This window comes from Euprymna scolopes, chromosome 17, assembly GCF_053919585.1.
Source record: "Euprymna scolopes isolate OS-2025 chromosome 17, ASM5391958v1, whole genome shotgun sequence".
NCBI classification, from domain to species: domain Eukaryota; kingdom Metazoa; phylum Mollusca; class Cephalopoda; order Sepiida; family Sepiolidae; genus Euprymna; species Euprymna scolopes.
In genome coordinates, this window is record NC_136498.1 from 120,387,201 (window position 1) to 120,405,246 (window position 18,046).

An 18,046-nucleotide genomic window follows, 5' to 3' on the forward strand; every position below is an offset into this window, starting at 1 on the left:
ACAAAGTGAAATAACAAAATGTAATATTCCAGAATAGCAAAGCAATTTTAATTCTTTTTTAGTTAAGTGTGAAAAAAATGTAAATATATTAAGAACTTATTTAATTAGGTAAAAAAAAAAAAAAAAAAAGGTTTGTATTACTGTACAGATTCGAAAAAGTTGCCTAAAAACAAATAAAATGTTATCAAAGGCAAGATAAGTTACTTTTCTACCTAACTGGATATATTTTTTGTGTTTTTATTCAGTGTAACATGTTTATTCAGCTCGAAAAACATACAGTGTTTACCGATGTATTGGAAAAGTAAAAATGGCGGCCGACTCTCTCGGAGGGTAAGTTTGGGAAAAGGTATTATAAATAATAAACTAGACAAAATACTGTTAGACATTCGCTCAATAAGTTACCGTGACATAAGTTGACATATATTCGGCGGGTTTTTAATAGTATTTTGTATAGTTTTTTTTTATTTATAACACCTTTTTCCATACTTACGGTGTTAAGAGTGTGGTGGACGCCATCTTGAATTTTCGAATACATCGGTAAACACTGTTTTTCGAGCTAAATAAATATGTTACATTGAATAAAAACAAAAAAATATATCCAGTTAGGTAGAAAAGTAACTTATCTTGCCTTTGATAACATTTGTTATATATTTGTTTTTGGGTTTGTATTACTGTACACATAGATTCGAAAATAAACATGCCTGCCACGTGTCGTTCACGGGAGATCGGATGGTGCAAAATAAAAATAAAGAGTAAATTAAAAAACAATTTTGTTTTCAAACAAAATTTGACGCTTCCTCGGAATAAAGGAAATCGAAATATCGAATTTCAATTAGAAATTAAGTCGAAATTAGTAAAATATCAAAAAATTAAGAAAAACGATATTAGAACATTATCAATGAAAATAGTTTTCGAAGCAATTACAAGTTATAAACACCGTTTAATAAACAGAATAGCAAGAATTGTAGTTTGTGATCAATGAATCGTAAAGATACGTTTTATGTAATAATGCAGTCATATGCAACGAATTTCGACATATCAAATGTTTAGTTAGAATTACACTTGATTTAAACAAAAATACAGAAAAATCTGTACATACTCGTCACGGAACGATAGGGACTGCCAAAATTCACCACACGTATGTAACACGATGTAACTTTATTATAAATTATTATCATCAATATAACTTTTGTACCATATTTTTTTTTCATCGAACGAAAATAATGAAATTGAGAGACGAAAATCGTGTTAACATAATTGGCGCTTTAAAATAACGTTCCCATGTAGTAGACATTCCGAACGTGAAAACACACCCGTGTTTAATAGATCTAGCAAAAATCGGTACTTGTACAGTTTAGTCAAGACATTAAAAAAAAATGAAAATATCGAAAAAAAAGTTTAAATTGTATGTATCCGTTATGGAATGAAGTTCTCTGAAGAAAAAAAGAAAAAAAAAAAAAAATTATGATACCGAGCAAAATGTTCGATTTAGCTAGTATTAAAAATAGGAAGGGGTGTCAGCGCTTTAACCGGAGTTATCTTCCTTTGTTATTTCTAAAATTCAAACAATTTTTTTATAAATCCAAAATGGCGGCATTCCACGCGCTCTCATAAAAAACACGTTTTTCCACTAAAAAAAAAAAAAAAAAAAAAAAAACTTGATGAAATTAAGTGGGGTTTGCATTACTGTACACAGATTCGAAAAAGTTGTCAAAAAACAAATATATAACAAATAAATGTTATCAAAGGCAAGATAAGTTACTTTTCTACCAAACTGGATATATTTTTCGTGTTTTTATTCAATGTAACATGTTTATTCAGCTCGAAAACCATACAGTGTTTACCGATGTATTGGAACATTCAAGATGGCGTCTTATTCTCTCTTTAACACGGTAAGTGTAGGAAAAGATGTTATAAATAAAAAACCGGATAAAATACTGTTAAAAACTCGCTCAATATATGTTACCGTGACATAGGTTGACATATTCGGCGGGTTTTTAATAGTATTTTGTATAGTTTTTTTATTTATAACACCTTTTTCCATACTTACGGTGTTAAAGAGGGTGTGAGACGCCATCTTGAATTTTCCAATACATCGGTAAACACTGTTTTTCGAGCTGAATAAATATGTTACATTGAATAAAAACACAAAAAATATATCCAGTTTGACAGAAAAGTAACTTATCTTGCCTTTAATATTTGTTATATATTTGTTTTTTTGACAACTTCTTCGAATCTATGTGTATAGTAATACAAACCCAATTAAGTTAAATTTTTTTTTTTCAGAGAACTTCGTCCCATAACGGATACGTACAATTTAAACTTTTTTCGATATTTTCATTTTTTAATGTCTTGACTAAACTGTACAAGTACCCAAAAATCAACTAATGGTCAGATTTTCGTGAAATTTTCGATACTTATCCATTTTAGAATGAAATTACATATAAAATGCAGTTTCCGTAAAATATATGAGGGGAAATATATTTTTAGTGCGTGCCCCCCCCTATATTTATTTTTTCGACATTCGAACAATATATTTAAATCTATCGACATTTCTATTTATTATGAAACATTCCAAGTCGTCAAAAATATCTTAAAAATTAAATACACATACTGAACAAAAATTTACCTTGAAGTTGCAATAAAAAAAATTGCAATTTATTTTTATTTTTTTTTAAATAGCGTTTTTTCGAATCAATATATACTATAATCAGTTGAATTGCCAAGAAAAAGAAACTTTATCCATTTTTAAAAGATTAAAACGATTAAAATTCCATCATTTCAAAATGTTCCGTTACATAGATTTTTTAATTGTGTTTAAAAAAATTTTAAATATAAAGTTTTACATAAACATGGCTCTTGTCAGCTATTTTATCGCCAGATTAAAACCGATTTGAAAATATTGCACAAATATTAAGCATTTTGTAGCCCCCTCATATTTTGTTCGTCTCTTACCGAAAAAAAAATATGGAAGCCCGTAGGTAACCAAAAGAACATTCAGTAAAACCGTATTTCATATACAAATACTTATATTATTAATCATTGAACTGTAAATCTTAAAACCTAACAAAATTATAACAAAGATTATTAATTGCAGTTTAAAAGGTTTTAAAAAATTAAGTCGCTTCTGCTTTTCTATAGTTCGCATAGTTCACACAAATCTGACGTCACGGGAACATGCGCTCCGTTTTTCACATTGTTTTGGAGATGCCTACGGAACGAAGATGTAATTCCAAAAATCACTTTAATTGATCAACTATTTTTTCTTAAAAATCAAATTTTAAGATTTTTAGCGATTAAAAAGTTAATTACTTTGAATACAAACAAAATCGAATTGAATTGTTGCTCTTGAATTTTGGCAAAATTTAAGACAATCTAGTTCGCTTCGATTTCCTTCTCGATGCCGCAATTTGATTTTCTTTAAATCTCACCACAATCCTATTCAAGAAAAAATACAGTAATATATAAATGAATTGTGTGTAGGTGTGCGCGGAACAGGCTACCAAACTTTCAAGTTTTTGTATATAAACTTGAAAGTTTATTATATATATATATATATATATAAGGGATTCGGACTTGTGGAACAAAATTTGATTTTGTTTGGTTTTTAGTTGGAAAATAGCTAATAGGTCAAAATTGAAAATTGGAACTTGGCAGGTGTAAATCGACTAAATGTTATTTGTACGCATGCGTTTATATCTTTAACGTTAATTTTTTAAATTTTGATATGCATATCAACTCAGATGATGAATAAAGGTTGGAGAGCTATGTTTGTTTCCATTCTAGCTGATGGCACCCAAATCATTTTTAAAACTTTTGAAACCACTATATATTGGGTACAATATAATAATCAATAGAGAATTGGCTCTATAACACAAAATCTGCATAAATTAAAATATATTTACACATTTTACGACCGGGCAACCTGCTACATGAAAATATGGTGTTTGTGCACTTATTCAATAGTGCTATTTTTAAATTAAAGTTTTATATCTTTCATTAAATTGTTAGGTCAAAGTACAGAATAAGCACCATCCTTTCCCCCCATGTTAAGAATGGCTTTCTAAATAATCATTTCAGCATGGTTCAATAAGTGCATGAGTACCGAAAATTTATTTATGACATAAGGAAATTATTCACTATCCCTTGAACAATACATTTTGTAATTGGTAATTTGTATAATTTAATTACCTTTCCAAGTTAATATTTTACAGAGGTGAAACAATAGCGGTGTCAGAAATTTCGTGAAAAATAGTGAATAATTCCACCCCATCTTTCCAAGCTTATAACTCCTCGAAAAATGCAATTCAAGCCCTAATTTTTTTTTTTTCAATTAAAGGAGCAAGGACCAAGATTTCACAAAAAAAAAAAAAGTGTTTTTTTTTTTTTTTAAAAAAGGTTTTAAACTTCGGACTTTACAGGTAAAATTCTATAAGAACACTGTTTTTTTTTGTTTTAAATTTGAATATATTATGTATTGACCTTTTCTCTTCAATTTGTCAGTAAATAATTATGTACTCATCGGGTTCTAAATTAATTATTATTAGACATTTACAAAATGGGAGGCGTGAATTATTCGACCCCCTGTCTTTCCAAGCTTATAACTCCTCGAAAAATGTAATTCAAGCCCTAATTTTTTTTTCAATTAAAGGAGCAAGGACCAAGGACCAAGGTTCCATTAAAAAAAAAAAAAAAACAAAAAAAACAAAAACAAATAACGTGGTTTAAAAAAAAAAGGTTTTAAACTTCAAACTTTACAGGTAAAATTCTAAAAGAACACTGTTTTTTTTTTTTTTTTTTTTTTTTTAATTTGATTATGTATTGACCTTTTCTCTTCAATTTGTGAGTAAATAATTATGTACTCATCGGGTTACTAAATTAAGTATTTACTTTTTAATAGACACTTAAAAATTGGGATGGGGGGGGGGGTTCGTGAATTTAAAAAAAAAAAAAAAAACGTTTGTCTAAAATATTATATTCGATTTATTGGAAAGAACATAAAATTTCACATTGACCCTGAAAATATCGTAAAAATAGAATCAATAGAAAAATTTTGATAGATTTTTAAAATTTTTAAATTGAAAAATATTGAGTTCGGAAAATTCATTACTGTTTAAAAAAAAAAAAAAAAAAAAAAAATATTTCTATTACTTTTAAAACAACTGTAATAGTTTATTTTTGAAGTATAATCCATAAAGAAAATAAATAACCCACTTTTAACAGAGAAATTCCGAGATTTTTATATTGTATTCGCAGTTTAGTGTTAGGGGTGTCAAAAATTCCTACAAAAATTCTGATACCGCTAGTGAAACAACCTATGAAATTTTAATGAGGTTAATATAAGAGTGCTCTATACCCAAGTAGGGCAAGATATACTTTTGTTTTACATGAGCCGGTTTCGGTCAGCCAGTTACAAGTAACTAGAGACCTCTCCACCAGTCGATATTGTTTATAAAAAAAAAAAAAAAAAAATAGTGAAGTGTTAAAACCCCTCTTTTTCTTCATTCTCCCAACAATTTATAATATCCCGGACTAACTTTTTCTTCGTGTACCCATTTGTGAATTATTTCATGGAATTCTGGGGGATGCCTTTGGATTTTTTTTTTACCTTTGGATCCTCCACTCGTCACTCGAACATCAATTCTCGTAAAATCATTTTTCACCCCCCCCCCCAATGCTTCACTGATTTTATTTATTTATTTTTTTTTTTTTACTTTTATGCAAGTATTTTCTATGGCTTTTGCAGTTTCATAAATACTTTGCAAGCAAAATCTGATTCTGCATTTTGCTAACTCCTCTCCTCTAATGAGGAGGAAAGTATGTCTTAACTCCGCGGATTAAAGACACTCCATTTTATTTGTTTCCTTTTTGAAAAAACGTTTTAAGTCTTTATCAACATTTTAATTCTTTGTTCTTATTCGACTTCGTTTTCATCCAACATATGTGTGCAGAAGAGAAAGAAAAACTTACCCCCCCCTCATAAGTAGCACGGTCAGAGGTCACAAGGATGGTGACGTGGAATCTGAGAATTATTAACTTCACTGTTTACACAAGCAATATGTCCGACTTGTTGGGTTCTTTGATATAATTTAGGAGAAAATTATAACTTTTAAAGCATTTTCTACCAAGAAAAGGACAGTAAGAGGGGGGGGGGGGTACCAAAGGCAAAAGTTATTCTTCATTCTACTTATTGGGATTCTTTACGTTTTAACTAATTTTAAAAACTTTATTTTCCTCAAAAGAAAAAGTCTCCATTCTGTGAATGGATTGGTTGTTTTATGGCATAAGCCTTTTCAGGTTATTTAATGCCAAATCCAGTTATTTTGGAAGAAAATCTTTTAATAGAATATATTTGTTTTTTTTTAAAGTCAGTCTCTATTTAACCCATAGTTGGGACCCTAACAGGTACTACCACTCCGGGTCAGAGTGGACATTGGAGCAAAGGCAATTAAGGGGGTGGCTGCACACTTCCCAAATCCCCCAAGCAGGGGCCTCACCAGCTAGTATAGTTTAAGGTCATATCCAGGACCTCTGAATGGAAGACAAAAACAAAATTAGTGGCCCTAATGCACGAGAACCCTTGATAATCGCTCAAAAATCGAAAATTAAAATAGAAACATTCAATAAATGTTACTAATCATGCGAAAATCTAATGTTCTACCAGTATTATTTAATTTTCGATTTTGGAGTAATTATCAAGGGTCCTTGTACAGAGTTTAAGGTCAGCCATTTAGTTATGTTAACTTCAAAATGGACACTACGTTTGTTTTTTTTGGTGGGGAGATGACTAAAATTAAACATAAAATATCTTATCAAGATAAGATAGTAACTTATGTTGCCTTTAGTAACTGTGTGCGTGTGTGCGCGTGCGTGTGTGTGTGCGCGCATCTAACTGTTCCTTATATTACACTTTTCACCTGTTTTGTTGACTTGTTAAATCCGAGTCCACCTCCCCTCTTTAATAAGGAACTTGAGAACTCAAAGTTAAAAACTTATCAGACCAATAATGAAAGAGCCTCTAAGGCATGGCATTTTGAAGCCAAATGCTTTTCATCAAAAGAAAAAATAAGGTTTATATATCTACAATAAAGCTGGCATAAGAAAATGAGTTTAGAAAGGAGATCTGTATATAGAAGCAGAAAGGTTGCTGATAATTTAGAAAAAAGATAATATAAATTGGGACAGAATAGGGAAGATACAAAAATACTAATAAAGTACTGTGAAAAAAGTACAGGAATAAAGGGGAAAAAAAGTATAAAACGAAGTAGTTCAAATTTATGACAATCGGACAGAATATATTGGCGAAATAAAAGTTAGAAGGAATAAAAAAATAATTTTTTAAAAATCCTATTATTCATCCAACTAACAACTCCATTAATCTTCAGCCTAAAACTGCTTTTGGCTTTGGTAAGACTATTTATTATGCAGTGAAAATTCGGTTGGTCTAAGACTAATAGTAATGTGACCAATTGAATTTTCATGGTTATAATTCTGCCAATTACACAAGTAAAGTTTAATCATGTAAAATAACAATTGTTGAAACAAATGTTAAAGTTATTTAAAAACTGGTTAATGTAGTTTGCTTGAGGCATTGTTTAGGGTTTATACAAAAAGGTAATTTATAGAATGCAGCGGTATAACGGCTCGACACAAACCGAAGCAAATTAAGACATAACGGTAGAATCAGTTACGCAGATTCACCTTTAAATTATTTTTATGGATAATTAGTTATCTTTTCGTTTAGTTTGTACTTCCCTTCTGGTTGCTTTTTAGGTTTTCATAGATTTTTTTCTTTTTTAACCAAGTTTTTGAAATTTTGAGATGAGGATTCTTTGAATTATTTGAAGTTCTTTGAACTACTGTTCTCATCTTCATTTTTCATAACGTCCACAAGGACTTGTGGCACAGTGGTTAGAGTACTTCGGGGGGGGGGGTCCAATTGTAGACCACTCCTTTCTTTCAAAACAATTGGCCACAAATTCAGGGATCGATTTTGAATTATAGCCACTTTATAAAGTAATCCCCCAGTTTATGGCCACAACCTCAAGATTTATATTTTTCACATATGGTAAAATAAAAACCGAAGTTTAAACCGAAATGTTAAAAACCATAAAAAGTTAATTTCACTATTCTTACTTGTTTGTAATAGTGTGAGATACGGAAATAATTCACTTCCTCAACTTCAAATGTGCATATGGAGGCTGTTGTAGGCCCACAGAAATTGGGATGAATTTAAAATCAAATTCTTTTTATAATTTTGTTTTAGAACTATTGTAATTCTTTAAACCTAAAATTATAGAGTCAGTATTATTTTAAGTTGTAAAATAATTAGGTTGCTAAATTAATAGTTAAATATTTAATTTAATGCATTATTTTAGTTTTGTTTCATATTAAAATCAGGTGATAACTTCTTGTGGTGTGGTTTCTCACGACTTCCATTTTTCTTTATCGATACATAAATATCCAGTGTTACCCGAGTTAATAGCTGATAGGAAAATATAAAATAAAATATTCACCTTTGTCTTTCCTTATTTTAAACAATTAAAAAAAAAAAAAAAAAAAAAAAAAAAAAAAACACAAACATTCTGTGTGTATTTTCAGGAAATATAGGCGGGAAATACAGACATATATATTCAGAGATATGGCATACCTTTCAAAATAAGATTACAGAGCTCCATAAAGAGAGCAATATTGGCAAATGTATATGGAAAAGGCAAATGTTAATGGTCGCGGCTAGAGCAAGATGCGAGAAACTTCCGTATAGGTTTTGGAAACGTTTGTTTTTCTTATTAAATGATGAATCAGTTCGATCTAAAGTAAATTTAGTATTACACACGTAAACCTGAGAAAAGCATGTTTGAAATGTATCAACATAAAGAAAAAAGAAAATCACAACATCAGGACAAATTCGGTCATCATCTTTTGATTTTCCTTATTCGAATAATGTTGACACTTTATATGCGTAATACTAATGTTAGCATGTCGCGGTGGGGCAATGGTTAACGTCAGAAGTTTTTTTTTTTTTTTCACACTTTATTGCCTCAACGGTTCGGGTTTGATCCTCATACTTTTTTTTTTTTTAACCCCCCCCCCCCGGAGTTTCCACACACACCTACAAACACCCGGGCAACGCCGGGTAGTACCCCTCGCTAGTTTTTAAATAAAAGAAAGTAAGCAAGAATTCAAATTTGGAGCCTGTCTAAGAGGGAGAGACTAAAGGTAGCTAGATGTGGCAAAAATACTCCATGCATGGGAGAATTAAGGTTTTGTAAGGATATGGGATACTCTCTGGTGAGCGATTTTCTAGCATGGTATAGAAAGCCCACTTTTGCAGCAGCCTTGGCAATGTCCTCAATGTATTTGTTCCCATTCATATTGCCCGTGAATGGGATAAAGTTAGGAGTTAAGACGTTATTAAAAAACATCGTTTAAGTAAAACTATTGTGATGTATTCCACTCAATTTACATGACGGAAATAAAGATGGATCACTTCTAAACAATGTGATTGACGATATTAATTTATCGACTAGTTATGTCTTGTAGGTGCTTATGCACCACACTATTTTTTTAATAGTATTTTCAGGTTGAATTCAAGGTTTACGAAATCTTGAAATTTTTCGGTGAAAGTACAGAATAGTTAAGCTACAAAATGTCCTCCCCATGTTAAGGGGTTTCGGTAAATTTATTTACTTTCCACCTTAAGAATCACCTTTAAAAAGGACAAATTTTCTAGGTTTTCGGGTATGCTGAAAATGAATATCACATGTGAATTTTCTACAAGCAAGTAGTTTTCTGAATATTAAGCAATGAAATTCCTTTGTTATCACTGGTGGCCATGGATTTCTAACATTATTTCAACAGAGTAGAATAAGTGCATAAGTACCCATTTTGTATTATTCGGACTATTGTGTTAACATTTTAATTTGAATTCATTATTGAGACGAGCATTATTATATTAATTTATTTTATTGCGGACTATTATTCTCATCTTTATAGGTTGTTTTATGACGTTTCGGCCAACTAATCCTGACAAAGTCCGCAATAAAATTAATATAAATAATACTCATCTCAATAATGAATTCCAATGAAAATAATATGTATACCATTCGGTACGGATCCGACCATGGAAGATCAGATAATGAATAAATGTGGATTTATAAGATCAAAAAAATCCAACCTTGATCGCCCTTCGGGGTCCATGGCGCAGTTGATAGAGACGTTGAATCTACGGTTCCAGATGAGCATTGTCTGAAGAAAGCGGTTTCAATCCTACTCAAAGCCAGCCAGAGGCTTACTTGGCCAAAACGTGGTGAGATGACAACTACAGATGGCAGTGATTGCTGAGAATGCAGTTAGGAGATTCGAAGTTCCTATCCGTCGCGGTTACCACCTGACGAAGGCCAGAGGAATAGTTGGCCGAAACGTCGTAAAACAACCAATAAAGATGAGAATAATAGTCCGCAATAAAATAAATTAATATTGTGTTAATCCCGTGATGTTTCGATCGATGCATTTAAAAGATTTTTTTAATTTATTTTTTTTATTCAATTTTCACCCCAAACAAGGCATAGTGCTACTTTGAAGTAGGGGCTACTATCGGGGACATAAGTTGCAAGGGTATTATGAAGGGAGATGAGTAGCAAGATGTCTGTTCACATTACATTTGAACTTCTGCATGTCAGTACAGTTGAGAAAACAGAATCCCAGAAGGGAGTTCCAAAGTCTAGAAGTTCTGGGGGAGGAAACTATTGGAGTAGAAGTCTTTCTTAGACCTAGGGATCTGTGAAGGGGTGGGATTTAGTTGCTTGTCAGCGGTATTCACGTTGAGGGGGTACAAGTGCTTGTAGTTCGTCAGAGCATTCATCATTAAAGTACTTGTAGAACAGGCAGAAGCTTAGATGATAGTTCAGGACCTATCAGGTTGGCGACTCTTGAACCCTGTCAAGGAATGAGAGACAAGTAGTAGATGCACCAGTCCAAATGTGACAACAGTACTCTATATATGGGCGAATGGTGGCCTTATAGAGGTACAGGATACTTTCAGGCGCAAGTAATTTTCTAGCACGGTAGAGAGAGCCCACCTTCTTTGCAACAGCCTTGGCAATGCTCTCAATGTATCTATTCCAGTTCATGTTCCCTGTAAACATTAGGCCAAGGATTTTAAAGGAAGTACTTTCAGGCAATGTGTTCTTGGCCATTGCTATTTGTGGTAGTGAAGATTTCTTGTAGTTATTGAAGGAAACAAGCTTAGTCTTGGTAGCATTGAATGTGACCATCCATTTTTGTCTCCATTCCACTACAGATTGGCGGTTATCCTCTAGTGTTTCTGCCATTTCCTTAGATAGGTGTTCGTTTGTTTTCCCCTCATGCCTGCTATAGAGAGTGGTGTCATCAGCAAATATACCCATCTCAGAGACAATTTTATCAGGAATAATAAAGGTCTGAGGATAGACCTGAGGTACTCCAGCATATATATCATTGTTTAAATGTATGACCATAAAGGATAACCTGGATTTTTCTCTTAAGGATTTAATTACATTATGTATTCTTCCAGTGATACCATATGATCTAGTTTTCCTTAGAATACCATCATGCCATACCTTGTCAAAAGCCTTAGATATATCGAGGGCTACTGCTCTATCCTCCCCTGTTTTGTCCAGTGAACGGTATATGCGTTCAGAGATTAGTTAGGATATCTGCTGTGGAATGGGTTTGCCTAAATCCATATTGATTGTCAGTCAGTTTAGCAGCTGTAAGGTTATGGACTAGAGCTTGATTAATTAAAGACTCAAATATTTTGGCGAAAAGCGGGAGAAGGCTAATGGGGCAATAATTAAATGGGTTAGTTCTTTCGCCAGAATTCTTGAAAACTGGTACCACAGAAGCGGTTTTCCAGCAGTCAGGAAAGCTTAGATTCGTTAAAGCATTTGTTGTAAAGTTTGGAGAGAACTGGAGCAACCTCAATGGAGTATTTTTTTAATAGCACAGCCAGGATGAGATCGGGTCCACATGCTTTTGAGGTGTCTAGTTTTTTAACCTCCGATCTGACTTCAGGTGTATCTTGATAATAGTTATCACATTCTTTCAAGTAAAGAAATTATTAAAATCTTACATATAAAAATCATGCAAAACCTGTAATTAAAAAAAATGTTTTGCTATTATTGTGTGAAAATATTAATTAAACAATGCTTAATTCAATGGTAATATCGGTAGTTCGAGAAATTCATTTTTCTTTGAGTTATATCGAATTCATTAATACAGACTTTAGAGGCTTTTTTATAATGTTCTTGTAAAAAAAATTTTTTTGTTATATTTTAGGATGCTTTATTTTCATAAAAATAAAATTTTTAAATTTTTCTTATTACTGAGAACCATAACTTTAGCATAGGTATTTTATGTTTAAACAAAATACATTTCCATTAAGATTTAAATAAAAATAATGGGTTCAATATATTCTGTGATCATTTGATAAATACTGAAAATTTCATTAAAATTGGTTAATTTCCTAATTTTTGGTCAAAATATTCATTTTGTTTGAGCATTGGTATTCATTTTGCACGTACCTCTGAAGGTCGGAAATTATATCTGTCGAAACGTTGCTAGAATAACACCCAAAGCAAGACTGAGTCCGAACCAATACAATATAAATTATCAGGCAAATGTTTATTTCAGCGACAAATTATTTAACAAATTTATAAAACATTTGAGATACCTATAATTTATATAAAAATTTTTTTATAAATTTATCTGTCAAATAATTGACTTTAATTTTTTTTTATTACTGAAAACCATAATGTTTTATACTATAAAACATTAGACCCTAAGGATTGCCAGATAGGCTTTTTTTGAGGGCAACTTTGGCCACAAAAAGGCCAATTTGGCAATCCTTACAAAGGCCAAAATTTCAAAACAAGTTGGCGGCCTCGATTGTTGTACATTTAGTCTAATAAAAAAAAATGTTGAAAAAAAATAAATTTTTTCACGTTTTATTTCAACCTTAGGGTCTAATGTATTTTATAAATTTTGGGTTTACATTACTGTACACAGATTCGAAAAAGTTGTCAAAAAACAAATATATAACAAATAAATGTTATCAAAGGCAAGATAAGTTACTTTTCTACCAAACTGGATATATTTTTCGTGTTTTTATTCAATGTAACATGTTTATTCAGCTCGAAAACCATACAGTGTTTACCGATGTATTGGAAAATTCAAAATGGCGTCTGACTCGTTAACACGGTAAGTTTGGGAAAAGGTGCTATAAATATAAAACTAGACAAAATACTGTTAGAAACTCGCTCAATATATGTTACCGTGACATCGGTTGAAATATATTCGGTGGGTTTTTAATAGTAGTTTGTCTAGTTTATTATTTATAACACCTTTTCCCAAACTTACCGTGTTAAAAAGAGAGTCTGGCGCCATCTTGAATTTTCCAATACATCGGTAAACACTATGTTTTGGGGGCTGAATAAACATGTTACATTGAATAAAAACACGAAAAATATATCCAGTTTGGTAGAAAAGTAACTTATCTTGCCTTTGATAACATTTATTTGTTATATATTTGTTTTTGACAACTTTTTTCGAATCTATGTGTACAGTAATACAAACAAAAAATTTTTTATAAGTTTTTGTCAAATAATTTACGCCGCTGAAACACACATTTGCCAATTCTCATCTCAAAATTTCAGAAACATGGTTAACGTCTTTTGTTGTATTTAGCAGAAAAGTCAACGAAAAAAAAAAAAAAATCGATACTTGTGGCCTGCTAGCCCAACACAAAACCTAAAGAAAAAAACAAACTTGTTTTCTAATGTTCAAATATATAACAAATAAATGTTACCAAAGGCAAAATAAGTTACTCTTCTATTTACCTCGATAAGTTTTGTGTTTTAAAAGCTGTTTTTATTCGTTTCGAGAAAAAAAAAAAAAAAAGTGTCGAGTTGACAAATTAAAACTTAAGAACGTCAATAATGGCTCAAATGTCCCAAAATATTGGTAGGAATCCACCCAATAAATGTTCAAGTGACCAATTCACCGTTTTTTGTTTTGTTTACCGAATAATAGCTTTAAAATACGTTAAAACTAGTTTATCCAGATAACTGGTGCTCATGCTATCTTTAAAATAGTATTGAAGTTTAAAGTTTTACCATATCTTTATGAAATTGTTAGGTGAAAGTACAAAAGTTACAAAACACCCTCCTCCTCCTCTCCCCAGGTTAAGTATGGATCATTTGTAAACGATATTGACGATATTTATCGACTAGTTATGTCTTGTAGGTGCTTATGCACTTGTACCGCGCTATTATCTAAATAACGTTAAGCCGGATATAGAAGAATCGAATTTTTTGGGTAATTTTTTTATGATGTGCCCAACCTCCCCATGTTAAAAACGGCTTTCGGAATAAACACTCAACCTCGAAAGCCGTTCTTAACATGGGGTGATTTGGGTGCGTGTATAATACGCGGGGGGGGGGGCACGTCGTAAAAATTTACCAGATTTTCTCTGGTCCCAAATTAGAGACTGTTAACCCGGATATAAGAGTGGTGTATCCCCCACCCCGGGGAGGGGGGCTCATATCAGGGTTCCAATGTATTTCAACACGGTTAAATAAGTCCAGAGTAACTTTGTCTTTGATAACAGTGTTATTTGAATTTTTTTTTTCGTTTGTCAGCTTCTCTGCTAAATTCTTAAACCTTTTTTTTGGTCAATGCGCACTTGTTATCCAACCTGCAAAGGGTGTTCTTAATATGGGGAGGTTGAAAATAAAATGCCTTTCCAAATAAACATCTCAACCTCCCCATATTAAGAACGGCTTTCAGAACACTCTTTGCAGGTTGGACAACCAGTGCAGTACTGCGCAATGGTTGACCCCCCCCTTTTTTTTTTTTTTTTTTTTTTTTAAATAAATACGCTTTATAATTTAGAGAATAACAAAACGAAACACCTGGCTGCCAAATATGAAAACCACAAATTTGGATGACATTTTCAGGACTTAAAGAAAAAATACATTTGTTTGTTATATATTTGTTTTTTTTTTTTTGTTTTTTTGACAACTTTTTCGATTATGTGTATTTGAATACAAACCCACATTTTTATTTCGAAAATCGAAACAATTGTGAATTAAATTAGGCAGAAAAAGCAATTGAATTCGACTTCCGCAAGTTTTTGACAAAATGTTTTGGTGTACATATTTTTTCTAATTAAAATATAAAATTAAAAACAAATTATACGAATCTAACGGTTTCATATGAATTATTAGTACTCATACAGAGAGTGATCCGTGCTGAAATAACGTTATTTAAAAAGCCATTCTTAACATGCGGAGGGTGTTTTGCACCTATTCTATACCTTAACCTTACAATTGAATAATAATAATAATAATAAAAACTTTAATTAAAACGTGGAAATATGATTAAAAAAAAAAAAATTTTTTTTAAATAGCGGATCATCACGCTTTGCATTAGCAAAGAAGTATTTAATTTCATATGAAAAAAAAAAGGTATTATTATACAAACACCGTGACAGCGTTAGGGTTAGGGTTTAGGGTTAGGTTTAGGGGTTAGGGGCAGGGTTAATTCGCTGTCACGGTGTTTGTATAGTTTTACCAAAAAAAAAATCTGACTTTTAAATATAAAAATAATTTGTTTAAAAACTTGGGAGTTAGCGGATGTAGAGTTCAAAATAGTCTTTTATGCCCCTTTTACCATAATTTAAGATAACTAATCCGATTTGGGGCAAACTGTAAAAGGGTAAATTTTTAAAACGGTCGTTACTATAAGTGAACAAATAAAAATTTGCTATATATATATATATATATACAAACAGACCACTCCTTTCTTTCAAAACAAGGAATTGGCCACAAATTCGGGGATCGATTTCGAATTATAGCCGCTTTATAAAATAATCCCCCAGTTTATGGCCACAACCTCAAGATTTAAATTTTTCACATATGGTAAACTAAAAACGGACGTTTAAACCGAAATCTATTAAAAACCATAAAATCAAGTTCACTATTTAATAAACATATGGACATCAGATTCGAAAAATTAATTTTTGATAAATATTAAAAAGGGGGTAAGATAAAAAGCCCCAATCGTGTACATTTTTTGTTACTTACAAGTGTCTTTGGGACGTTACCACGGTTAGCCACGTTTTGACTGTGTTTTTGGTTAGCAATTCTCATCCGTTGTTTTGGGGCCATGATCGAAAACCGAAGTGCAGAGAGAGGAAAAAAGATGGGAAATAAGGTCTTCTTTGTCGTCTCAAAGTTCTTCCCTTGAAGAATTGGTTTTTCAAAAAAAAAAAAATTAAATCTCAAAAAATCGATGCGAGTTCAATGAACGATCGGTGTGGTTTGGAACAAGACCTAAAAAAGAAGGAATAAAATGTCAATGGGACCGACTCACGAACGTATAAGCCACGTCACTATTGCAACCAAACAAATAGTTCCTCACTAAAAAAGAAGAAAAACTTAACAATTTTTTAAAACTATAACTTCTTTTTATATAAAACCTAAAATTTTACACACGAAAATACAGGACAAATCGATTATAATTCGAAATGATAGTCAGAAATATACTTGTGTTGTATCATCAAGCGATCTACTTCTGCAGTCTATGGAAGACGAGAAGTGCTTGAATTAATATTTTATTATGCTATCTTTTTAAGAGTTTTGTAACTTATTTATTTGATTAAAATTGATAAATAGATTTTTTTTAAAGCGAACAGTTAAACATTTATATTTTTATAGTAAATTTTTGAACACGTAATTCTTCATTCTTAACTGATATACACATTGACGGACACATACATACACACATAACTACAACAAAACACATTTTAATTAGTGAGAACTTTTAGGCGCTTGTTCAGAATTCTCCCTATATTAAAAAACAAAAATAAAGAAAACTCCGTATAATGTATATAGCCGTGACGGAAAGAAAATATCGTAGTCCAAAAATCACCTAAATTGATAGTTTGATTTTTATAGAGAAAATGATTTTTAAGACATTTGTGTTTTCCAATGTCTTCATGTTTAAAATGGCTTTTATTAATCTCGTAAAGTTTTAATTATTTGGAGTTATTTCCCTTGTTTTCAAGATGGCGTTGCGATATCGTCGCTGCTCGCTGAGACACAAAATTTTATTTTCTTTATAAAAATAAAACTATTTAATCAATTTACATAGATTTTGGTGTACGCAATTTTATTTTTTGTCACGAGTACGCACATTGACACATATTTTTCTTTATTTTTGATTTTTAATATGGAGGAAATTTTGAAGGAGCAACCTTTGTTGTTCAACTGTTGATTTTGAGATAAACACATTTATCTTAAATTCATCCATTGACAGCTGTTTCGTCATATCACAGCTCTTCACTGTGGCGATTAAAATAAAAGTGATTCAAGACCCGATTGAGCGCATTGTCAACAGTTGCGAACCGTTACCGCTGTGTTATTAGCAATGCCATGTGAAAAAATTATTATATTCACATTATCACCTACCTTGAGTTCTCTATTCTAGAAAGAGCTGAGCGGTATTTAGTTCTCTCCCACTGCAAGAAAGTAGACACAAGGGTCGGGAAGTAGAATTGAGAAGTCAGCGCCTCAGAAGAGGAGCACTCTGGCCTGCAAAAAGTGCCTGGTCAGCCCCGTCAGCATCCCTTGGTGAGGGCGCCTCAGGCGATTGGCCATAAACTCTGTAACAGCTGACACTCACTGCAATCACAGACAGGAGCTACTTCTCACGATGCGAGATTTGAAATCCATTTCCTCCTGGCTTGTCCAATAACAAGCCAGCTCTCAATCACGTGACAGCGTATATAAAAGGTGAAACCTGAAACTCTCAACCCTCTTTCATTCTGACCCTGCTGGGCAGCAGACTTTGCCTGGGGTTTGGCCCCAGGCTGAACGTGAATATAACAAGTTAGCTATGGCTCTCTTCAAAGTCACCTTTATTTCCACGTGTGGTACCCACCCAAACTTTATTCATCATGCTAAAGAACTGCTCTCTCTTTTTTTTTTTTTTACATGGTGGTCAC

The 18,046-nt window shown here is 31.9% G+C and overlaps 1 protein-coding gene across 1 annotated transcript in view; it reads right to left on the reverse strand.

Annotated features, from left to right (window-relative positions):
* Window positions 1-16,576, reverse strand: part of LOC145296941 (stress-associated endoplasmic reticulum protein 2-like) — a 29,468-nt gene extending 12,892 nt beyond the window's left edge. Inside the window, exon 1 of the mRNA XM_080143146.1 lies at window positions 16,125-16,576. Coding sequence (XP_079999272.1) covers window positions 16,125-16,208 — 84 coding nt within the window. The 5' untranslated portion in view covers window positions 16,209-16,576. The remainder of the gene's footprint in view (window positions 1-16,124) is intronic.
* Window positions 16,577-18,046: the final 1,470 nt, after the last annotated feature.